Source organism: Herpailurus yagouaroundi, unplaced genomic scaffold, assembly GCF_014898765.1.
Source record: "Herpailurus yagouaroundi ecotype Mexico unplaced genomic scaffold, PumYag 163, whole genome shotgun sequence".
Taxonomy (NCBI): Eukaryota; Metazoa; Chordata; class Mammalia; order Carnivora; family Felidae; genus Herpailurus; species Herpailurus yagouaroundi.
Genome location: NW_024412404.1, coordinates 2,426,980 through 2,452,836, shown reverse-complemented (window position 1 = coordinate 2,452,836; position 25,857 = coordinate 2,426,980). Strand labels below are relative to the sequence as shown.

Genomic DNA, 25,857 nt, shown 5'->3' with positions numbered 1-25,857 from the left:
TCCTGCAAAGCCAAGTGCACCCATCTCCAAAGTTACAGATTTTTTTGTATTGGGAGAAGCACATGGACTTACAGTATAGGAAGCACACATACAAAGTCTTTTCAACAGAGCGTCATTTTTTTAAAAAAATTTTTCTGCTCCTTTTCCTAGTGAATTTAGGGTTTCTTACCAGAGCCCGAGTGTTTTAAAATTTTTTTTTAACGTTTATTTATTTTTGAGACAGAGAGAGACAGAGCATGAACGGGGGAGGGGCCGAGAGAGAGGGAGACACAGAATCGGAAGCAGGCTCCAGGCTCTGAGCCATCAGCCCAGAGCCCGATGCGGGGCTCGAACTCACGGACCGCGAGATCGTGACCTGAGCTGAAGTCGGACGCTTAACCGACTGAGCCACCCAGGCGCCCCGAGCCCGAGTGTTTTAGATCCGGTCTACCATTTAGCCATGTCTTGCTAATGCTGTGTGAATACCACGTGTGTATAAACGGCTCCTGACTTAGTATGTTTCTTCCAGTGTGTGCCTCCTGGCAGAAGCCACCCAGCCACCCCACTGCCAGCGCTCCGCTTCACCTCATGAATATTCAGAGGCTGCAGTCATTGAGGACTCAGGTGGCAAAAATAGTAAGGTGATGGAAGCAAACCCTGACATGAAAGCCAGGGCTGCATTTCAGTGTCTCCACAGCCCTGAGTGCTGCACCCATCCTCTGACCCGTGGACCACATGAGAGGAGAGTCCTGGGGAACTCCTGTGAATCAGGCGTCTGTTCCATACACCAACATGCTCACGTCTTTCTGTATGATGTGTTGTAATCAGCATGTTGTTTTTAAAAGACAACAGGCCCCTCTGTAGTCCTCTCCCACAAAATGCATTTAGGCTGATAGTTCAGCATAAAGGATGCACTGTTGAGGCCAGCAATGCCTGCATTGTTTTCCCTGTAATGCAGTCAGGGTCTCCTCAGCAAAATTTGGTGTATTTTGTGAAATCTTATTTTATATATTTTGTCACCAGCAGCAGTTAAACTAAAGGAGGAACAGCTCCATTCTATTACGGGTTAAATTATGCTCTGTGCCGAACTAGTGGTGATGTATAAATTGCAGCCCTGTCTTTTTTCCAAAGGATTCTAAAATAGGTTTTCCGAATTAGTGCTGGATTTTCGCTCCTGCATGTGTGGTGACTCTGGATTTTTTCCCTTCAGAGAACCATCCTTTGCAGCATTCCCCCTTCTGAGGAATCACTTAGACACTTCCAGCTGGTGGCAGGGGATACAGCCATAATACAGCTTCCTCTGTCCCAGCTGTCTTTTTCACTACGATAAATGCATTACGATGGCTGCACTCTCGTGTAAAGGTTCAGGTAGAGGAAGGTGTAGGATGAAGTCTGGAAGCCGTCTTTTGGGTTTTTAAAAGCTTCAGCTTCGACAGCATCTCTGCATTTTGAATGTCTTCCTGCTTCTGGTCAAAGGTTTCTCTCCAGTGATTGGAATGCTACTGTAAGCCTGGTTAAAGGTGCCTGAGGATATCACCTTATACAAGGAAGCCCTGCGTGCTTGAGAAGAGCTTTTTCAATGCATTATGGCTCATGCAGCCTCACAATTAAAGAAAAACAGGGATTTAGAAATCAATGCTGAAGAGGAGACTGAGAAGAAAAGGAAACACCGCAAACGGTCCCGGGATCGGAAGAAAAAGGTAGTTGTATACGCCAGAGCATAAATCTTGCCTGGATTCTTTTTGTTTTAATCTCCTCCTGGCGTCCGTTAGAAGCATTAAGGGCTATTTTTACGTGCTGTGTAGAGTATAAATTGGGAACGGATGATAAAACCCAGTGGCCGACCATGGCCAGAGGATGGGCTAGGCAGGGGGAGAGTCTGTCCTGTGTGGGGGTGATTGCAGTGCTGATGCGGAAGGTGTGCCTGCACTTGACACAGGCAGGGGCATGTTGCCATGACACAGAAAGGTGTTGCAAAGGAGTTCAAAGTAGTTTCTTCCCAGCCCGGTCAAGGTTAAATGGACTGCGGTGACTTGGGTCTGAGGGAGAGGCCAGCGAGCCGGTCTTTGTACTTGTTGGAGGTCTAGGCTCGTGGAAAAGGAGCTTTTGTGCTAGAACTACTGTCACATGTGTGCATTTCTCAGGCACATCTGTGACCTTAAAGACGTAGCAGAAAAGTCATTTCCTGCTTTGCTTTCTTCCCCTCCTTTTGCCTCTTTTTTCTCTGAGGTGCTTTTAGTTAGGTTGTGCGATGGAAACAAGCTGCCAGAAATGACTTTCTTTTGTTAAACGAAGCTGAAATCACAGAGGTTTGTTATTCTCTGCTGGGTGAGAGGGATTATCCTGAACGCAGGAATTCCCATGGCAGGGCAGGGACCTGCAGCCTTCACCGCTGATTGCTTCTGATTAAAGCATGGGCATTGATCATCCCCGACTGATATTCTATGGCAGGGGGGAGATAGGAGGAATATTCTAGGTCAGTGGTGTTTCATTACAGCCAGAGAGTACTTACTGAGTGTTTAGTGGCTGTGCCCTTAAATGTGACTCCTAGGTACCCACTGGGGAGTGAGGGCCCGAAGCACTTTTCCTCTATGGCAATTAATAAAAATTGACTAAAACTCTGTGATCTGAATATGAAAGTCAGGTCATAAAGCATTTTTATGTCTCTTTGTGAGAATTCCCAAGGGAAAGATAATCTTAATTTGCTGTGAGCAGTGATGCATGTGCCTTCTAAATGACATGCAGATTTCATCCACCACATGTACCTCTCTTCAGGGCTGATCATGAATATTTTTGGTGCCTTTGCCATTTTCTTCAGAGTTAGGATCTGTGAAAGAAGGCTCTCTGTGTTTTGTTATGTGGCAGACTTCATGAGATTGAGTTTGGAGAGGTACAGTCGCTTTGCTGCAGGATGTTAAATATAGATGCTTCCTACTTCAATATTCTTGTAAATAAACTTCTTGAACAGATTTTCACAAAAGTACAAACTCAGGAAATTGTTGGCAGGCATATTTCAGAGTCATGCACAGCAGAGTTGTGGAATTGCCATATTTTGCCAGGTTCTGGTCTAATTGCACTGTATTAGGTTCATCTGTGGGAGGTCACTACGGAGTGCCCACTCTTCACACATCTTTACCCACTCCCACCGTGATAAGCTGGCTTCTAAGAAACATGAGAAAAGAAGGTACATATATTTGTATAAAGATACAATCGCATCGTTGCTGTTAATACTCTGTATAAGACTTGTTAGCCGAGCCAGGCTTATGCACCGCAGTTTCCTGTAGTGATGACAGGCCTGCTGCCTTGGGGCCTGGGCCCCTGTTTGACTTGGAAGCAAAATAGGGAAGGGGTGAGGCAAAGGGAGCTTCTGGGCTCACTGAGCTGAAGCAAATGCTTTGTGGACCAAAGTGCTTTGTTATGAGTACAACAGAGTCTGTCCAATGTAAATCTCTTAGCAACCAGGAGGGAACATGGAGAAATATCAATATCGCTATGTCAATGTGCAAGCAGATTTAAATGTTTTGTTCTCAGGACAGTCACAGAGTTGATCCAGAAAGTGGCCTGTGGCTAACACTTTCATTGCCATTGTACGAGTTAATTCACGACACACTAAAACCAGTATATTCCCTATCAAAGATACATGCATTTCAGGAGATTTAACATTCACAGTCCAAGGATTTTAGGGACTGCTTTCAAAGTACAAAGTCAACATTAGATTACTTTCAAGACATAATCTAGATTCTTTTTCAGTCATATAGTATATATACCACTTATTCTCTGCAAAGTGAATTGTTTTTACTTGGAGTTTCTTTTTCCTACCTTTTCCTAAGATCCTGATGAAGGCTTTTGGGTTACTTTGCCCCACATTATAGGCCCCATAGCAATTGGAAAAGCTTCTCTTATGTACTTTGTGGGTTATTATGGGGTTCATTCCTCTTACTTATATGTAGAAATATCCTCTAGGATCTTTTAATTACATAAAAGTAATAGTAATTTCATAAAGTCACAGAATAGAAAAGCTTTAGATAAACGTGAAGAGTATCTATTTTGTAAAGGAATTTGATTCATGGTACCCCTGTAATTGAAGTTTAAACAAGCCCAGGTTGAACTTTTCCTGATATATATATGACATAACCTCATACAGTATGAGATATTACTAAGTATTATAATCAAGTCAGAATGTGTATATAAAATTAACATTCTATTCACATTTCATCAGTTCTTAAAAAATCCACGATTGCACATTTGGTCTGCTATGCATATTGATAACCATGAATAAGTGGCTACCAATCAAAAAACATAGGAAACTTTTGGAATTTATAATTACTTGAATTTTAATAATGGTGTGTTTTATTCTTGCCATAGCAACATTAGTGTCAAGGAAAGGAAAAATCTTCCTAGTTGCTAAAAGGAAATGCATTTCGATGGACAAACCTTTAATCTTTTTATCCCAATTTTTCTGACTTGAAGCAAACAAAAAGCAACTTTCCCTGAGTATTTTGTTTAGAAGGTGTCTTTCTACTGCATTTACCCATCTCCTTTACGCACACTGTCCCATCGCTCTTCCCTGATAGATTTTCCCCTTCACTCTCTTCTCCCAATGGGCCGCTAATGCTGGCAGTGAGTGGGGTGGCATGCCAAAGGTAGACAGAGTGCCTTTGGGAGGGACAATATTGGATCCATGCTCTGACTGAGAAAGTTGCAGAGAGGAACTCTTTATATTCCCTGCACCAAGCAAGGTCCTGGCCCACGGGCGGTGGTCAGAGGATAACCCAAGCTACCATGAGTTCATGAGGACTAGAAGTTACAAATGCTCTCAGGGCCACACTTCCCTTGTTGCCTCTGGCCTCTGGTGCCACATTACCTGAATATTTTGCTTTCTCTCCATGTAAACTATAAGGTACATTTCAATAATGAGGGCTATTAGGAGAAATAACATTAATTTATTCAATAATTTTTTTAAATGTTCACAAGTATGCTTGTATATATTTATTATGTCCTAACAAAAAAAAAAACCCACTTTGAGGTGATCTAAGGATATGTATACTAAAAAAGGAAACATTTATATGCATTGCTGACACAGGGTATACTGGGATAAAGGAACAGTCAATTTTATGATTAATATCTTTTCTAATTGTTGACAACAGACTCATGCAGCTATTCAGTGGCAGAGCAGGAATGAATATTTATTGCTTCATTTTTGCATTCACGTATTCATTCAGCAAACATTTACTGAGTGACTTCTGTGGATCAGGCATTGCATTCAGTGTTGGAGGCAAAGCTACAGGAGGCAGAGTGGCAACAGTACAGTGACTCCCTGCAGAGAGAGGAGATCACTAATCACCCTTCATAACACATGTAAAGGGAGCCACAGGAGCCCACTGTAAGACTGCAGTTCAACTCAAATGGGCTCAGAGAAGGTTCTCAGGGAAGCTGAGCCTTGGAGGAGGAATGAGCAAGACAGGCAGGCAAAAGGACAGGAATCCCATGCCCAGTGTGGTGGAAATAAGAGGGAACATTCATGTGTGAAAAGCAAACATAAATAAGGAGCAAAAGGGATATGAGTGTATGGCTTGGAAAGTGGTCAGAAGCCAGATCATGAAGACCTTTGTATCCCATCTCACAGGGTGGGAAATTACCTTCTCCAAGGAGAGAGGGACTTGAATCGACTTAAATGGAGGCAGTAGGAAGAGTAACTGAATGGCTTTATGGTTTAGAACCATCACTCAGGCATCCATGCTGCAGATAGCAGCCGGGAGAGCCTTCCGGAAGCACGGGTGGTGATTCAGGAATGAGAGATGCTGAGGGTCTGAACCAGGGTAGAGACTATGACAGTGGAGAGGGGGTGTTGCATGCAAGAGATATTTAGGGGAAGACTCAACAGAATTTGGCAATGGACTGGGTGTAGGATGTGAGAGGGAGAGATAGGATTCTAGGGTAACTGCCAAGCTCCTGGCTTGAAGCGGAAGATGAATAATTAAATTTCCTGGATTCATGTCTTTTATTCCAGGGCATTTATTGACCACCTAAAATGTATCAGGTAGGGTTTTAAATTGCTTTGTAGGTAGAGGCTCATTTAATCTTTATAACTGCCCTACAAAGAAAGTATTTATTATCCCCATTTACAAATGAGGAAACTGAGGCAGGAACCCATTAAGCATTCCCATACTATTTAGTGGCAGATCTAAGACTCCAGTGTGGAAAGTCTAGCTGTCTAGCTTGTTCTTTTACCTACAACACGGAACAGCATATGTAGTTAATATTTTCACAGCTACATATCAAAATGGATTTGATTCAAAGAACCTTCTAAGTGATCAGCTATTTCCTAGACATTGGGAGCCTTAAATAACAAGCTTTATATCGCTAAGTAACCCAGTGCACTATGGCAGTGTGTCTATTTTTCTTACCCTCTGCAATAGATTTTAATGTTTTACCAGAAGAATTTATGTTTTTAATTTTTGAAAATAAATGGAAAATTGCCAACACCAGGATTTCAAGTCCTCAAAGACATGTTGCTATAATAACATAACAATGTCTTAGGTGCTCACTGTATACCAGGCAATGTGCAGGGTGATTCCATGGATTATTCTACTATTTTTCTCACAACTTCTGTATGAGACAGGTATTATTTTCATCCCCATTTTTTTTTATAGCTAAAACATAGAACAAATAACTTGCCTGAGGTCATGCAGCTTCTAAGTGTTGGGTCTACACTTAAACTTGGATCATAGGACTTTGGAATCCATATTTAACCACTAGGTTTATTGTCATAAAAATCTACCAGTCTCGTTTAGGATTAAAGCAACTTAAAGATTTGAGAATAAATTTCAAGAGAGATAAATTATTGAGTGTTATCTATTGCTATAGAAGCTTGATGCTTCTTGACATTTATAGGCCTTCTCCATGCCTCACTCCTGATGTACCTATGGCACCCATGATGGAAGATACCAGGCAGGGGAGGTTTTGTACTATAGTGACTGGACTTGTGAGGGTGAGGGTTGTGTGGACCGGTATCAGATAAAGGGAACCCACTCTGCGTCCTGTTCTGCTGAGAACATAGACTCCAGATCTCTAGGGAGCCTGGTTTCTCTCTCAGCATCCTTTATGCTCTGCAGTATAATTATAAGCTCCGTGTGTCTCACCCAGGAGACTATAAGCTCCTTGAGGGCAGAGGTGGTGTCACAATCTTCTACTACCAAACTGATGCTTGCAGGGTAGGAAGTGGATGGGAGGGAGGGAGGAGGTGGATGGATGAGAGGCAGTACCATGCAATGATTAAGAATATGGCCTATATGTAAGATTGTCTGAGTTCAGGTACTAACAGTCTTAGCTGCTGTGACCTTGGGAAGTTATTTAACCTGTCAGTGCCCCAGTCTTTTTACATGCAAAATGAATATAATAATAGAATTATTATTATATTATTATATTATTAGTCTTGTGCTTTGGTCACAGGACCGTAATGAGATTTCAATGAATGAATGAATGAACGAATATTAGAATGGTCCTTGGCACAAAAGAAGAGCCATATAGTGGTAGTTGTTGCTGTTTTTATTAATGTTCATAGTGAACAGAAGAATGAGCGGACTGTTTCCAACCTGAACCTTTAGGGGTTGTGCCAACAAGTTATCTGACTGAAGCCGGCAGGTAAGCTCCCTAGGAGCACAGCAGCTGTCCCGTCTCCACTTTTCCTCTGTTGGAAGAGGATGGGTGGAATAAGGCTTAGCTCAGTAGAAAAGTTATAAACCGGGGCGATGGTTAGTGAAGCATCCCACTTCAGCTCAGGTCGTGATCTTGTGGTTCGTGAGTTCAGCCTCACGTTGGGCTCTGTGCTGACAGCTCAGAGCCTGGATTCTGCTTTGGATTCTGTGTCTCCCTCTCTCTGCCCCTCCCCCTGCTTGCATGCTCTCTCTCTCTCTCTCTCTCTCTCTCTCTCTCAAAAATAAACATTAAAAAAGAATTTCTTTAATAAAAGAGAAAAGTCGTAAACCTTTGTCCTTTGATGTGCCATGGTATTTAGGGATAGGGAAGCAATTAAATAAAACTGGTCTGCTGATTGATTCTCTGTGCTCTCTGTTACTATCATGATAACATTTTTTATTCTCAAAGTCATGTGTTTGCTAAAAAAAAACTTAACACTTTCTTGGCCTTGATGAATTACCATTATAATGAGTACAAGATCATGTTAGGTATAAATTATACATGTATTAATGTCTGAACATGTTATTTAAAATTTTGTTAGTACTGTCACCAATATACTGTAGCTATTGAACTGTTTCTTCATTCTTCAGGCCCATGGTCTTTTCTGTCTCTTAATTTGCCTTTGGTAAGATGACATATTATTGTGTGTGTGTGTGTGTGTGTGTGCGCACGCGCGCACGCTTTATTGAATCTCAATATGGAAAAATGTTTTCAATAGGTATGCTTGAGGAACAAGAGGATTTGACGGTGCTTTGTACTTTTTGGTAGTTATATTATTAGAAAAAAATATAGTAATCCTATTACATTTAACTGGTATCCATTTAATAAAAATGTACTGTGCAGCTACATTGTGCTGATTATTGTGCTGGAGACTGGCATGTAAAGGATGGGACCCGTAGGCCCATCTACCTGCTCTTTGATATGCTGCTTGTACTACTTGATGCAGGTAGGGTGAAGGACCAGAGAGAAAAGTAGATATTTTTTGTTGCTGGGTTAGCACTGGTTTATGTTAACACTATGCCATAGTGTTATCGACATGGACAGACGCTTTAGCCTCAGTTTAAGTTTGTTATGTAACTATGTAACTTGCCTCAGTCCAAGAATAACTGGGCTTGGAATCAAGGTCTGTGTGGCTCCCCTTCTTAGGCCATCAGAACCTCTAGAGGATACGTTTTTTTTCTTTAAGGGAGGTTCTTACTAATAGACATCTATGGTGAATTCTTATGTCAAGAGAAGAATGGTCACCTTTTGGAATGTTAAAAATTGAATAATTTAATAATTGAATTTTTATAAATTATTTAACATTCACTGCAAAATCTAAATATTGTCTAAATCGTAACACTTAAATTAGTGTACGTTTAAATTAGTGCACATTTAAAATAACTTTTAAGAGGAATCCAGTCACTGAAACAAAGTAGAATTGTAAGCTATCTGTTGATTGACGAATAGGTTAAATGTTGAAGGATGATGTCTAAATACAATGTTACACTGTCAGCTGTATACTCCAAATAGTAATCTAAAGAGATACTTGTATAGAAAGATAACATTTGAAAACAAGGAATCTGCTGTGTTTTTACTCAGACTGTTTCTTGTTTGTGTAAGTTAAAAGTAAGTTAAAAGTTTATTCCAAAGCAATGGAAATGGCGCCTGGATCTTCTACATATGGTTCAGATTTTTCTGGTGATTATCCCCTTCGTTCAGGATTATGCTGTCCTGGACCCAGAGTGGCATCATGAGAAGGAATGACCCATCCCTGTCAAATATAGGAGCTGCCTATAAAATGTATAGGTTTCGGGGCGCCTGGGTGGCACAGTCGGTTAAGCGCCCGACTTCAGCCAGGTCACGATCTCGCGGTCCGTGAGTTCGAGCCCCGCGTCAGGCTCTGGGCTGATGGCTCAGAGCCTGGAGCCTGTTTCCGATTCTGTGTCTCCCTCTCTCTCTGCCCCTCCCCCGTTCATGCTCTGTCTCTCTCTGTCCCAAAAATAAATAAACGTTGAAAAAAAATTTTTTTTAATGTACAGGTTTCAATTTAGATTTAGTTGGTTGCAGTAAACCATAGGTGACCTTCTACAAATTAGGATCATATCATCAGTTCTGTTTGAATTTATATGAAGCCCATTAGAATGGATAGAGACTAATGTTTTTATCTGCCAGGTTTGGCAGAACAAAAGCCAACCAGTACCATCACCATAGGAGAGGAAGGGTATATGGACTGTGTGGAAAAGCATAGGGACAGATAACTTAGCTGGAGAGTGTTGGAAGCCCAAGATTTTCTAATGACTGGAACCCAGTGATACTGAAACATTTATAATCTACATGTAGGTATCCCTGAAAGCTTTGTAGTTTCAGTACTATGAATAGCATTATTTTATCCTCACGAAGTACAGTTTTCTAAGAGTCTGTACAATTGAAGAAGGTATGAAAATATGGTAAATTGTGCTTAGTAGAGGATCAAAAACATTAATAAAGCAGGCAAGCAATAAGGAGAAAGTTGTGGGGAAGGGGCTAAGTATTACAATCCATGGTGATGGAAAGAGAGGGCTTTGGGCCTAGATAAAAATTCATATCGCAGCTGCCACTGATTAGCTATGTGGCCTTGAACTAAATTTCTCTGGGTCTCAGTTTCCAGATTGGTTAGATGGGGATATTAACCCTTTCCTTGCATACATATTGTAAGGAGTGAAAATACTATAAAGGCATTTTGCCAGGGGTCTGACATAAAGGGAGCAGTTAGCTAAAGTTTCCTTATCATATGGGCTCTCAAATGTAACCAAGTGACCATAGTCAAGAAGAGAGCAGAGGAGCTGAGAAAACAAGAACTTTTATACCTAGCAATCCCTCAGAAGATTATTTGATGAATGAAATTTTACTGATAAACTGGTATCCTCAAAAAAGTCATTTGAGTCCTGCAGTTCAGGTCTTTGCAAACTTTTTTATAGTCCTTGGGGAATTAAATCTGTCATTTTGAGAAATATTTCAAAAGACTCACATGTTACACCTTCCATTCATTAACACTACTATTAATAGTTTCTCTCAGGAGTTAAATGATAGCTAAGGTAGATAGTAAAGAAAGCTTAAGAATCATATGTATAGATAGAAGAAGTATCAAATAATTCTTTTAACAAACCAACTTTATTTTGCAGATTTGGGCATAAATGTTAAAATACTTGGAGGAAGAGTATTTAGGGCTGAATGGAAGCAATCTTCACTGGATATATTTACTTATTATATATATTATATATATTATATGTAATATAATTATATATATAATATATATTTATTGAAACAAAAACATTACCTATAAATATGTCCATAAAGTATATGCACTTCATTACCAACCGGCTTTCCACCCCTTCTAGGTAATGTGGCCACCAAAGAGGTGTCGGATTGTTTCAGGGTAGCTGGGGACCTAGGGGAGAGTGAATGATCTGGTCGATAGGGAGATGTCACCATCTGTACCTGGTTTCAGAACCCACAGTGGCCTGTGGACTGTCTTCCTTGCCAGCACACCCCCTTCTCTCCTTCTCAGACTGCCACCCTTGAAGCCAAACAGTTTTTAGTCAGACAAAGCAAGCCATCCTGCCCGGACCAAATTGACCCACGTCAGCAACTGCCACTAAGAATTATCAGTGTGTAAACAGCCCTATTCACCTTAAACCAAAAAGAAAAACAGAACCTGAAATGTGGACATCTCTCATTAGACACTTTTGTTACAGACTCTAAGTGAGTTTTCTTTTCAAAGAAGGGCAGTACAGAGAGATGCCTATCAGCAAAAGTATATGGAGAAGAATTTACCTTTTCTTTCTTTTATTGAGCTGTAAGTCACTGAGGAACTGTGGTGGGCCAGGCGCTCTGCTGAGTGCTTTAAGAAGATTATCGTATTCAGGTCTCACGAATGGGGGCTATTATCCTACTTCTCTGGATTAGGGGAGGCATACTCTGGAACATTTCAGCAAGCCCAGGGTTGCATAATTAGTAAGTGTAAGGCTGGAATTTCCCCCAGGTGAGTCTGATTCCCAGCCCATGCTGAGTCCGCCACTTCTCCACCCTCAGTCCCTTTCAGTCACGATTGTTTCCAAGTCCCCACTGAGAGCCATTTTCACAGGAGACTGGGATCTGTGAGGTGAATCTTTCCTGGACCATGAGATGCCACCATGCTAGGGTTTCCACACCTAGAAAATGCCTCACAAAATCCTTCTTGTGATTGATTTCTTCCTCCCATAAGAAAAATGCACATTGGGGCATGGACAGCAGGAGGGTAATAATGCTGGATGTAATAAATAATTTAACTTTCACGTCGTACAGTTACCTGAAATGCATCCTGCCTCAACAGGACCATAATTATATTAATGGTAAAATAAGTGTGTTACAGTTTATTTCCAAACTGTTGGCATTTGTGAACACAAATAGTGAAACCATTTTGTGTTGGCTGATTTCTTGATGTTTGAAATGAGTATATTCCCAATGCCTTGTGCTTCATGCTTACCATTTTTATGAGAAAACTGTTAAGCTGATTTTGAAGAACTCGGCCTCAAAACAGACTAATTTTCAGAGCCTAAATTAGAAATTAAAAAACAATTTGTAGAATGGTAAGAAATTAGCACCAACATTAAAAAAAAAAAAAAAGCCCTTTAGCCGACGACACCAACAAATGTTAGAATTGAGTCACCATAGGTGCTGCCAGGTTCTTTGCCAGGATAGAAGGGACCTTTTAGTCCTTATGAAGTGATTTTTTTTTCTTTTCCTTGATGGTAAGAACTATGAGCAAAAAGCTTTAATTTGGGAAAGGGAGTTGGCAAAAATTGGAATCTCAAAAAAAAAACAAAACAATTTGATTATTTAGGACAGATGTTAGATGATCTAACACACTTCACTTTGAATCCGTAGGAGCTCTGCTAGCAAAGTTAGGCTTTGTTTAAATAAAATAATTGGCAGGTGTGAAAGGCTGTTCTCTCTCTTCACACTTATGTGAGTCTCTGAGTTACATGGCTTTCTTCTCCTTTTGCCCATGAGCAGATTGAGGCTCAGACATTGACTTTAACAGTCACAGTGACCACCAGACAGAGGCAGAATTTGAACTCATGGCCATCAGACTAAGTAAGCTCTTTCCCTTCTTTCACTATTCTGCCTATAGGTTTTTCACCACTCATGTAAGATTCTTGCATTTGGAGAAAGCTTTTACTTTTATATTATTTTCTAATCGGTTATTAAATCATTTTTATGCTTCTCATTACTAATGTTATTGTTCATTTGTTTTATGTGACAAATACTGGATAAGAAGTGCTTTTTAAATAATGATGCGTGACTTAAACCCTGTGTTTTTATCTTCAAATGTTACATGGCGACGTTAAGTATTACTGCAAAGCACAGAGCAATTTTGAATCAGGAAAAAAATCATGATTGACCTTGGTACTGTGGATTTACCATTGCTTAGGGAAGCAATGTTTGTCAAAACCATTATCTTGAGCAGTGCATTTTGTTTTCTATCAGTAAATCCCCCAAATGCCCAATCTCATAATTCCCAGCCACATTCCTACTACCTGGCTGGTTAGGAGTGGATGAGAGAGGATGGGCTGGAAGGCTCTGAGGTCACCGAATCCCCACACAGGCCACTGCTCCCCCTTCTTCCGTAAGGACCTGCTGTCCCTCTGTGCAATGGTTGGGACACCGCTACCTGATTCAATAACATAATGAGTGTATTTACTTAGCTCTGTCAACACTCAAAATATATTTGCCTGCTTCGAAGTAAGAAGATAACCATACTGATGTTGAAAAATGCTGAATGCCATTATTTTTTTTTTCCTTTGAAGAATGGCCATTGTTAAGGATCCCTGCTTTACTCTTCCTCTTCAGCTGGAGTCATTGCCACCTAAAAATAAATGGTTTTGTTGTGGACATTTATTCTAACCACAATTACTTCAAATAGAATTAATATATTAATACCGGTGACCCAAGCATATGAAACTCGCACATTCATTTATCTTCATTAGTGTAGAATTAGCCATCCTGGTAATCCTCCCCAATTCCTGTCTGTGATTCACTTCAAAAGGTTTTGACTGCACCTCATCTTAGCTGAAATTGGGTGTTTGAGGGTGACCATGAATACATTAAAATAGGTGTTTTTCCTGTTTGCTGTGTTAACATAAACCCTGGGCTTGGTTTTTCCACAGCTCTTCAGTGTGGTTACGGCAGCCTGACTTCCTCCCATTCCACTGTGCGTGGATCCGGTTCCTGGGCTTTGTCCTAGCTCTCCACTAGAGAGCCTTGTCTCCACTGGCTGGTTGTAACTTGATTTTACATAACATGTTTCAGTGGATTTTCTATGGGATCATATTAAAATAATTACATAGCCATCCATTTGGCATCTGATAGGCATTATCTTTTTGTTTTCTGGTGGATTAGTTAGGGTTTTGTTTGCAGTGTCAGGAAGGGAGAGTGTGCTTAGGTGCATTTGGCATTCTCGGCTTTGACCTGCTTTCCTAGAGCTGCTTTGCAGCTCTAGCAGAACCTAAATTATTAATGCGATCTGTTCTGTATCTGCACATAGAGCCTAATCCAGCCTTTTTTTTTTTAAGTGCTGCTGAGGATCTCTGAAATAATGGGAGATTGATTTTTGGAGGCTGCGTGGAATGAGGAGTGGGCCTGGGTGTGAGCTGTGGAGTCATGTAGGTTTGGGTTTGAGCTTCCTCACCACCCTTTCTTTGCTGTGTAGTCTTCAGTTGGTTACTTAACCTCTCTGAGCATCTATGCCCTCATCCCCAATAACACCTATTGCAAAGAGATGTTATGAAGACAAAATTAAATTGAACATGAAGTGCCTGGCACAAGTCAGGGATTCAGCCGATATTCATTCCTCCCACCTCCCCACTCCTTTCCTCTTGCCCTCATCCACTTGGAAGAAATGAGTTTATGTTATGCTAAGTGTATTCAGTGAGAGTTGTGAGTTAAAAGAAGGAAGTGAATTCACTGAAGGTAATTCCAAGCAGGGTAAAAAATACATGAAAAACATGTATGTGTATATGTGGAGAAAAATATACATTTATATAAAGTGTAATATTAATAATTACGTATACATGTACATATGTGTGTTTAGATTTGAGATGTATTCCACATGTGTATTATATATATTCTAAATAAGGCAGTTAAGCCCAGAGCCAATTTTTATTAATTTCTATAGAAAGAAGTGTGGTTTCTGGAGAGAGCACTGTGCGTGGTGTGGGGTATAGGGACTCTTGGCTTTTGTGCAGGTGCAGTGGCTTTCCCAGGATCACTCCGCACAGCCCCAGCTTATTCCGCAGCAGCACCCAACGTCCAGTTGCAGCTGCCTCGATAGATTTTCTAAACTGAGTAAGAAGCCAGTCCTTTTTCCCCTGGGTAGGCCTTAATGGGTTTACCTTTGCATTTAAAGGTCTCCCTCGGGCAGCTGCTCCTTGACTCCCAGAGTGAAACCCACTCGGAGGAAGCTAGTCAGCAAAAGATCAGTTTCGGTGACTCTCCTAAGAGGGCTTTTGAGGCTGTGTCTGATATGTGTTTCTCAGGGACAATTACAGAGAAATAGACTAACCTTGGGCAGATGGATTTTCTTGCTAAATGTTACTGTCCAATCAAAGACTTCTTTCAGAGCCTTTGACAGCATTTAATACCTGTTTGCCACCTTTACTCCCTGCTTGATTACCTATAATGTTCTGGGACATTCTGTCAGTTCTCTTACCTTCCTCTTTCTTACCATGTGAATAATTGATGTACATTGTAGACACAGCCTTCAACACAGGGAGGCTAAGGTCACCCAGAGAAAGCATTATTGCTATCATCTTGAAATATGTTTTTCCAATATTTTTCTTGCATGTATATACTTAGTTTCTTCTTCCCTCTTCGGTTTTTTTTTCCTTCCCTTCTCTTCCCTTTTCTTTCTCCCGCCACCCCAAATCAATGGAGATAATGGTGGCACCTCCTGTTTTGTAACCTGATTTTTTTCCTACTGAACAATATAATATGAGCATTATGTTTGTGTCAGTAAATACATTTTTGTAAGGTTTTTAATGGATCTATGGTATTCGACTTTATGGGTGTACCAAAATGTACCCAACTAATGTCTTGTTTTTTTTTTTTTTAATTTTTTTTAATGTTTATTTATTCTTGCGACAGAGACAGAGAGTGAACAGGGGAGGGGACAGAGAGAGAGGGAGACACAGAATCTGAAACAGGGTCCAGGCTCTGAGCTGTCAGCACAGAGCCCAATGCAGGGCTCGAACCCACGAACTGTGAGATCATGACCTGAGCAGAAGTCAGACGCTGAACCAACTGAGCCACCCAGGTTCCCCTGTCTTGTTTTTGTATGTTTAGTTCATTTCAACTTTTGTTACCTTGAAAAATGGCACAAAGGACAACAAGGGCTTCATTTTTATCCACACTGAAGGGTTCTCACTTTCTGCTCTCCTTATGTTGGTGACTCTTTAGCACAGCATTCTAGGTCCTTCATTCTGAAGCCAACGCTACACGTACAACCTCATTTTCCACACGTACACTCGTTGGCCTTACTTAGTTCTAGTTGAGACACTGACTACCTTTCATTTCCCAGAGCATACATTTTCGCTCCCCCACTGTGGGGGTTGGGGGGTCCTTCATGCTGCCTGCAGTACCTCCCTCTCCCATTCTGTTCCGTCTGGAAGTCCTGTCTCTCCTCTTAACTGTTACAACTATTTATTTGCATCTCTTAGGAACTTTATTTGGAGGATAGTCCTTGTGTATGAAGATACCTAGATGAAAAAAGTCACAAATCTTGATTTTGGATCTTGGCATAGCCTCTAAGTTTGCAGCTTCAGCTGCTCTTTCCTTGTCTGTGTTATGTCGAGGACCCTGACACAGTTGTGTGGAGGGACTCCAGTGGTTCCTTCGCACACTTTACTGGACTGCAAGTTCCTTGGAGCAGAGTTACCACTGATTCCTGGGGTGTCTTCTTCTAGGCCCCCTTGGCTCTGGCCCAGGGCTCTGTGCTCTTTCTCCAGCCTTTATTAGTCCATCAGAGATTATTGAGGCCTGTGGCTCTCAACTGGCAAGAGGAGAGGTTCTGCCTTATGCAGCTGGGGTTGGTGTGACCAGCCAGCCTTCTTTGTCCACAGCTGGGGGGTTTCCTAGGATGTGGGGCTTTCCGTGATGAAACTGAGACAAACCCAAGGGTGTATTAGATTTGGTGGAATGTGGTGGGGCAAGGGCAAATGGTAGTGCAAGGGAAAGGTCCTCTGTACTACCTGCTTCTAAAACTCTCTCAGCTTTTGTAACTTTGAGAGGCTTGCCTTCTATCTCTGATTATGATGTCACTCCTTCTCCTCTAGGAGTCTTTTACCTGTTTTTTTAATTTCCTGTGTCATCAGTGGGCATTACTTTTTCCTAAAATTTCTGTTATCTACTGAGCATACAAGCACAGTGGACCATTGTGTGTGCCATGCCATCACACATACAGGGAAGTACTTAAAATCTAGCTTTGGGCAATGACTCCTGCTTTCATTATATAGGGTCTCATCTAGGACCCAGTTGGCTTTTGCTTTACTTTTTTTTTAAGTTTATTTTTAAATTTATTTTTAGAGAGAGATAGAGAGCAAGCTGGGGAGGTGCAGAGAGAGATAGGATCCCAAGCAGGTTTCATGCCCTCAGCTTAGAGTCCAATGTGAGCTCAGACTCCTGAACACAAAATCATAACCTGAGCAGAAGTCAAGAGCAGGATGCTTAACTGACTAGGCCACCCAGGCACCCGCCTTTTGCCTTACTTTTATTTCATTGGCTCTTTAACTCCTGGATCACATGTTTTACTTCTTAAGGTTTTTGGTTTTTTGGTTTTTTTTTTTTTTTTTTTGGTATCTTTTGCTTAACTTTATTTTTGACCCCACACAAATTTAGATTATACAGTACATACAGGGGGTTTTTTGTTTGCTTGTTTTATATATGCTTTAGTTTTCTGGAAAATGGCTCAGGGCAAAAGGAGTAAAAATATAGGCAAGGTGGTAAAACGCCCTAGCACAATCACCTTATTTTTATTATTCCCAACCTGGACTTGCCAAAGCTGTCTCCTCCCCCCATGCCACCTGAAACAAGGGAAGGATACTGTGACCTTCACCCCGTTTCTCCCCTGGAGAGGCTCCTAGCCTGCGTGCTCCTTTCACCAGACAGTGGGGGATTGGACACAGTACAGAACTTGACTACTTTCCAGTTTCATTCTCAGTTAGTTTTCCCTTAGTCAGAGGGAAACTGCCACTGTTTTATTAGAAAACATTTTGATGTAGGCCACTACAAAGCTACATAAGTAAAATGTTTTAAGTGCAAGAAAATCACCTTTTGCGCAAATTTACATGATTGAGATAAACATATGACTTCAAATTGTTTTACAGTGATACTAGGAAAAAAATCTATTGATCACTCCTCCATTTTCATACCAATCACTCAAATCATATTTAATGTATTAGTTATGACTTTTATGGATCGCAGATTTAAACATATGATTCAGTGAAAAGGAGAGCTCCTGTGGAAGTTTGAATTTGAACCTATAGGACTTATGTAAAGGACAGATACATTGAAGGACAGAGCTGTGTGGAAAATTCCCACAGAGTGTCTCCAAGTCGTGCAGTCTTCGAGGTGGAAGGGACCTCGAGGTCACGGACCCAGGGCCTCTGCAGAACCTGCCTGTCCTTGAAGATGGCTTTATGAATTGCTTGTCAGCCTGCTTATGAATCGCCTGGTGCTGGAAATGTCCTACCTCTAAACATAGTCCACCCCCATTTCTGGACACTTCTAATTGTTAGAATATGCTCTCTTATTTTGAGACTAAATCTCACACCCTACCATGTCCCCCCATATGCCAGTTATTTATACAGATGAAGATAGTGATGTTCTGGTGCCAGTGTCTTCTCTCCAAGTTAAATGCTCCCTATTTCTTCAGCCAGTCCTCATAAGATATGGTTGCAAGACCCCTTTATTCCCCCTTTAGCCATCATTTGCTACCCCGAATTGACAGTCTTCTGTATGTAGATTGTCCATGTCATACTGTATGACACAGCTCAGCCTCGGCTGTTGCCACTATTTGTAAAAGAGGCCAAGGTCACAGTCATTTTAGGGAGAAGACAATTGAGCTCCTGTATACTCCCTTTTCATAGGAACTTTGTTTCTGTTTTGCATGTGGATTTATCCTTCCTCTTTCACTTTTAGCTTTGGCTCTTTGTTGGCATTGAAACATATACATTTGACTGATCTGTGAATACATTGGAACGTTTATAAACAGCATTTAAGTACAGATTTATAAAGATACAAAAGCTCTGTCCCCTCCGGAAAAATGCCTTATCTTCTGTATTTTCCACTCTCCTATCTCCCATTACTTTATCCCTCAGACTCAAAAATTATTTTCTAAGTAATTATTAAGTACCAAACATACACACATTGTCCTTTCTCTCTTTTTTTCTTGGCTTCTGCCCTCCTATTCTGGTTTCCGTTTTCTTCTTTAAACCTAAAAGTATTCACTAGAATTCACTAGAACAGATGGAAATAGTTCAGTATCAGCCGGATACTAGAGAGTAACAAATAATGTAATGTGTTAAGCTTTATCAAAGGTTGATTTTTTTATATTTCAGACTAACCAATTTACTAGGTAAGCAGCTGGCTTCTTAGAGACTTTTATGGACTGAATCCTTAGACACTAAAGTATGTAGAACTATTTGGACAAAAAAAATGAGCCAAATGAATTTGCCAATAATTTGTCTAATAATAAGGATGTAAAAGTAACAAAATTCTAAAATATTTGTGTAGTGCAGTGCATATGAAACACACATATTGTTTTGATTCAATAACACTTCAGTTCAATAAATATTTATATACCTTAGAGATACAAAGAATAGTAAGACATGCTCCTAGTCCTTTGAGAACTAGTAGTGTAGTAAGGGAGACGGACAAGTTGAAAAGAATTAAGATAGTCTTCCAGTTGATATGGAATGCCTATAAAGTGAGATGGAGGCCATGTGAGGGGCCAGAGAGTAGAGACAGGTGGACATTGACCCTGGCCCTGAAGACTGAGAGGTGTGAGCAGAAGGCATAGTTAGAAAAGGCATAGTTAGAGCATAGTTAGAAAACTTGCAGAACGAAGTAGAACTTGTCAGACAGGATGGCTTAATGTGGGTGCAAGAGAGAGGGAGGAGCCCAGCAAGATGAAGGGGCTGTCAAATGCAAGCATGTGAGAGGCTAGTTATACTTTGTGTTAAGAAAGGAATGAGGAGGGATTGGCTTGCATTTGTCTAAGATATCTTCTCCTCCTGCTTTCCCTTATTCCTGTTAACTCTTAGTAACATTTTTTGCTTTGCAAAAATAGTTTCTTAGGTTGACTTTTAACTTGGATTTCCAGTATGAAGTTCTGTACTTGCACCTGAAAGAACAGAACCCCACTGAGCTGATACACGATGAGCCTGGAGAATAATTAGTGAATGGCTTTGAGAAATGTGGAAGTCATTGCCTTCTGTCTAGGCTGCCATCCATTGTCATGGGGTATGATGGATTTAGAAATGCTAGTTGAAAGGCATCTCAGATTTAGATTATGACGGTCTTTATGATAAGAACTGTGATGTTATGTTCTTGCTCTCCCCTGCCCTACAAGTTTTTGTTATATTTACAGTAAACCCTTTAAAACAGTGACATGTTTTAATGTATTCTTCCATTTTGTGAGCAATGGATTTAAAGTGATTTTATTTTTTTATTCTTTTAAGTTTATTTATTTTGAGAGAGAGATAGAGAGCGCGCGCGCGCACGTGAATGCAAGCAGGGCAGGGGCAGAGAGACTCCCAAGCAGGCTCAACACTGTCAGCACGGAGCCCAGTGCAGGGCCCGAACTCATGAACCATGAGATCATGACCTGAGGTGAAACCAAGAGTCAGACACTTAACCAATTGAGCCACCCAGGTGCCCCTACAGTGATTTTAAAAGGAGAGTAGTAAAAAAACAGAAGAAAATCATCTGCGTTAAACTGCATGAACAATTTAATTCATTTCTTCCACAAAACATCTTTAAATGTTTAAATTTCAGAAGCTTAGAGAAATGAAAAAGAATATATCTTGAAAAACAATAGGATGGTTTTTCTTGCAAATATGTTCATTAATAAAAATAAGCTTGATTACACTTGAGATACAAGAATGCTCTGAAAATTTGCCAAACTGATTCTAATAACATGCACTAGGTTTAACCTTTCTGAAATGTACTTTTATTGAAAAAAGAATTCCAGTTTGAAGTTGCATTTTAAAGACTTCTGCAAAAATATTAAAATGCACTCAGTTGACCTTTTGTAAAAACCCTTTTGGGCAAGCATACATAGTATTTTGATGAAAAATGTTGCTTTAATATTAAAGCCCTAATTACCAGTAAGGAATTTCATCACCCCAAAATTCATGAGATGATTTTTTTCTAATTCTTCTTATATGTATGTGTTCATGTGTGTTTGTATATCTCTATGTATTTTTAATTTCATGAACCTGACAACCGTATCTCAGTATCTGCAGCTATTCCTTCTAGTAGAAATAAACAGACATCTAATGTCATGAAAGAATTGAGCTTCATTGAGAGTCAAAGCAGCTGAGAGAAAACAGTCCAGTTTGTTGGTTTTTTAAAGATAAACCATAGATCTATTGCTCAGTTCAGTAGGTTGTTATGTTACATGGGAAGTTCCCTGGATGAGTTGATGTACAATACATGGTCGTACTTGACCATGGAAAGGAATCCTTTTACATCAGAATAATTGGGTCTTGATGTATCTGTCTTTGAGGTCCGCTATCCAGTTATCAAAAAATGAGGCACACACACACACATTCTTTCTAGAGAGACCTTCCTATACCCACTGTTCTATGCTGTGGATCACGGCTGGGACATTTGCTTCAGATGTGACTGGGAAGTCCCAAGGTCCCTTCTGTCATCACAGGGAATATGGCAGGAATGCCTAGCCTAGAATATTAGCTTGCACTTGCAATTTAATGTAGAGCTTTTAATTGCATTCTCAGCAATATTTTCTTTCATCTCATAACAATAAAATCTTCATGGTGATGTCTCAGTACAGCATGGCACTGAAGCAGGGACACGTGGCACCAGGAAGCCCTCAGCTTTTGCATAAATGCTCAGCAAAAGGCATTCTTTTTGTTTATTTGCCTTACAATTCTATGTCCAGAAAATTCTGAAAGTGTGCGCACAGAATCTTATTGTTTTATAATGTTTCTGGGAAGAGTTTTTTAAACTCAGCTGTAATTTACTTGAGTCAAATGCAATGATCCTGAGTATATATTTAATCAGTTTTGACAAATGCACAGTTGCTTATCTCATTCCCCCAACAAGATGAATTGCATTTCATAACCCCTGGGAGCTCCTTTGTGCCATTTGCCAGTCAGAGTCCCTCCTCTACCCGAAGCAGCCAGTGTTAGGACTCCCAGCGCCATTGTTGAACCTTAACGTTAATTCTTAGAGGCTTCTCTGTCAAAGAAGGATCTTTAAAACTGTATTTTCCTTTTAAAGAGCTTCCCCCACCCAAGGGAGGCATTCAGAGGCATGTGCATAGGCTGATGTAGAGTTTCTGTATATTGCTTCTAAAACAGTATCTTAAGTGTATCTTAAGTGTCAAATTCTTACTGAGAGAGGAGCAGATCCCTTTCCAGCCTGTCAAACAAGATTTTAAGTAATTTGTTTTCTTGTTGTATTTTAATTTGTCTCCAGTTCAATTTCCACTTCTGGTAAAAATAACCAGCAATGATTTGTAGATTATACCTTAATTTTGTGGAGTACATTCACCCTTCTGTAGGGTGGGTTAACCAATTAATGGAAATTTAGTAAGAATGCCCACTAAATGCCATGGATGAAGCTGAAGAGTTCAATATAATGCCTTAATTGTAGAGAAACAGGGTTCACTTTGGTCCTCTTAGCTTCTGTGGGGTGATAAAAACAAGTAGAATAGTCTTTACATCTATTTCTTCTCCATGACTATATATCATTGCCTCAAAGGTGACATTCCACGGGCTCTGGGCTGATGGCTCAGAGCCTGGAGCCTGTTTCCGATTCTGTGTCTCCCTCTCTCTCTGCCCCTCCCCCGTTCATGCTCCCCCGTTTCATTCAAAAATAAATAAACGTTGGAAAAAAAAAATTTAAAAAAAAAAGGTGACATTCCATCGTTTGCTTCTTATCGTAACCAGACAAAGAGTATTTCTGTTCTCCGTGTGTGTGTGTGTGTGTGTGTGTGTGTGTGTGTGTGTGTGTGTTTGACAGAGACAGAGTTGAGCGTTCCATATTACCCCTAGAGATTTTTCTTACCCTCCTTTTAAGCTAACATGCTCTTCTTCATCAATAAATTTCAGATGCAGGGTTGGAATAAACTGAACACTACAGAGAAAGAAAAGATTCCAGGATAGAGAGCTACTTTTATTTCAATACTGCGACACATGGAGTATAGAATGAAATCGTGCTGCTGTTGGAATTTATTCTTTTTATTGAAATAGACAAGCATTAAACAAGCCATAAAATTTCCATCTGTATTCACAGCAGGCTCCCACCACCCAAAATACAGATTTCCTCCCCGCCCCCTCTCTCTAAAGCATCCAGGACTGAAACATTTTAGTATTTGAGACTGACAGAATCATAATATTTAGTTTCTAAGAGCAGTGGATCACCTCCTCCGTCCTTTGCACAGAGCCGCATCCGTGTTAAAGGGAAAGTGCAATTTCTGTCCTTAAATGTCACTGAGGACGGGGGAGTTGGGTCAGAAAGAATCTGCAGTGCAGCAGAGGAAGCACATGGGCTCCCGGCTTGGTAATTCTGGTGCTTTCATCACCTCATCAGGCTACTCACCTTGGGAAGGAAAGCAAATGGCATTTTCACACCATGCGCTGATGATGAGTCCAGAAATGAGGCACCCATTGCCATTCTAGCACATTTTTCTCCATCGCCTGAAGGACAAAGGCTTTTACTAGTGGGAAATTACCACCAAGGCATGTAAAAGTGAAAGAGCTTCTCAGGCTTGAGGAAGAATTCATTTTTTCTTTCCCTAATTTCAAAGCCAAACACTTGCTTGGCATTTTAGGCATAAAACAGCATAGAGTTCTAAAAAGATGGTTAGAAAGGTAATTGTAAATTCGAATCTGTTTAGCAAACTGTTGCCCCACTCGGAGAATACTCTGTTTCAATTTTTTATAAAGGCATTCTGATAAAAAAATTTAAGCACACTCTTTTAGGAGCAAGTTTCTGTCAGATGTCACACGAAGCTTCCCTTTGGTAGGAACGGTTATGTAAGGCGGGATGTGCCTCTATCTAACGAGTAGACATCTATCGTGAATGTAGGGCTCCAATGCTTTCTTGTCTCTCCCTGAAGACTATGGTATTTCTGCCTTGGTTAATTTAAGTGTAATAGAAATTTTTAATAATGTTACTCTGTTGGAACAATATTGGCCAGGGTAGGGGTGGGCTGTCCTTACCCCAGAGGGTACAATAGGATGTCCATGCAGTGGTATAATTATGTAAATTTAGTAGAATGCAAATGATGTTAGAGCAGGTGTGTCCACTGGAGGAAGTGATAGGATACTATAGTGCTTTGAGAGGGACATCAAAGGACACTGAGGAGGAAAACTGAACAAGTAAAAATTTTGAAATCTCAAAACATGTGTATCAATTTATTGTTTACAAAGGACTTTCATGTACATTATCACATTTGATCCTTGTAATTCTGTGAAAAGGATGGTCTCGTTTTCAAGAAGTTATATTACTTGTTCAAGGTCAGTTAGCTACCAAGTTACTTTGAATCCTCATACTATCCTCCCTCCTTCCCTCCTTCCTTTCTTCCTTCCTTGAACATGTTAGAGCATAGAATGTCCTCATCTGAGCATGGACATCCTGGGGCCAGGCAAAGTGGCAATACTAGGTTCCATTGTTTCTCTGGAGCACAGTTCAAGTCTTGAAACAAAAGAGTGGTATTTGGCTCCAAATTTAAAATATAAATTGTGTGTGTGTGTGTGTGTCTGCTATGAGACAAAAACTGGAGAGTAAAGGAAATGTTCGTGTCTTGATAAAGCATACTGTTGAGTTGCTTTCTATTCTAGTTGAGCCAGTTTACACGGCAGCAATATGTTGACCTCATTATACCCTCTCCAGCATTAAGTGTTAACTGTTCCTTTTCTTCACCAATTTCACAGTTGAACAGTGTTTGTGCCATTATTGTTTCAATTTGCAGTATTGTTTTATTAATGCAAATGGGTATTTTTTGTATGTTTGGTAGTCATGTGCATTTATCATTTATGGATTGCCACTCATGTAACTCACACGTATCCTATCCTTCATTTTTACTAATGCCTGTCTTTCAGTTCAGAAGTAATCAGGGATGCCAATCATGTGTTTCTAATATTACTGTAACGTGCCATAAACATGTAGAGGTTGAGTTTGTACCAACATAAAATGTTAAAGTTAAGATCTATTTTTAAATAATCAATTCCCTAATCAGTGAACTAGAATTTTAGAAACACAGAAGGTACTTATTTTTAATATTTCAAAGAGGAAAAAGAAGACAAAGTTAGGACCACAGCAATGGATAATAGTTCCCAGAATTTCTTTAAGCTGAGAAAATGAACACATCTATTTTGTTGTTTCCATATAATTTCTATCAGAAAATTAAGATAATATCTCTTAAGTATTCATTCAGAATACAGTAAGAGTAGCTATTCATTTTCTCTCTGGCACCAAACTGAAAAGTGTAATACCTACTAGGGCCAGAGTAACAATTGCGGACATAGAACAATTTCAGAGTAAGAGCAGTAAAGAAAGGTTTAGTCCTGTCTAGATAGTATCTGAGAGGCCTGGAGGAGATGCTACAAATGTTTCCTGCCAGGGTCATTAGCACTGAGGTACAAAGGGAGAGAAAACGGTTTTGTTTTGTTTTGTTTTTTTGATAAAGAATTTCCAAATACAGTGATTTAATACTTTGGTCCTAAAAACTAAGTATTTTTGCTTTTGGCAGGCAAGGGACAACTGAGGCTTGGTATATCTTACAAAGACTAAATGTGTGTAAAATTCTTCCAGCAACTGTGTATATTATCACAGGCATACCTGAGAGATATTGTGGGTTCAGTTCCGAACCACCACAATGAAACAAATACTGCCAGGAAAGCGAGTTAAATGAATTTTTTGGTTTCCCAA

General features: G+C 40.2%; 1 protein-coding gene and 1 long non-coding RNA gene across 15 annotated transcripts in view; both read left to right on the top strand.

Moving 5' to 3' along the window:
- Window positions 1-531: 531 nt before the first annotated feature.
- The window catches only part of ANK3 (ankyrin 3), a 344,583-nt gene continuing 319,257 nt past the window's right edge, over window positions 532-25,857 (top strand). For 5 of the 14 annotated variants that reach the window (XM_040485105.1, XM_040485102.1, XM_040485101.1 and 2 more), the window contains exon 1: window positions 540-1,679. In XM_040485105.1, the coding sequence (XP_040341039.1) occupies window positions 1,566-1,679 (114 nt within the window). In that variant the 5' untranslated portion in view covers window positions 540-1,565. Of the gene's footprint in view, window positions 1,680-25,857 lie in introns of all 14 variants that reach the window. The other 9 variants (XM_040485103.1, XM_040485099.1, XM_040485107.1 and 6 more) reach the window with 7 other exon arrangements.
- On the top strand, window positions 7,891-12,298 carry LOC121036664 (uncharacterized). Its single transcript, XR_005793427.1, has 2 exons — window positions 7,891-9,465; window positions 9,699-12,298. It is a non-coding gene; the product is annotated as an uncharacterized LOC121036664 (long non-coding RNA).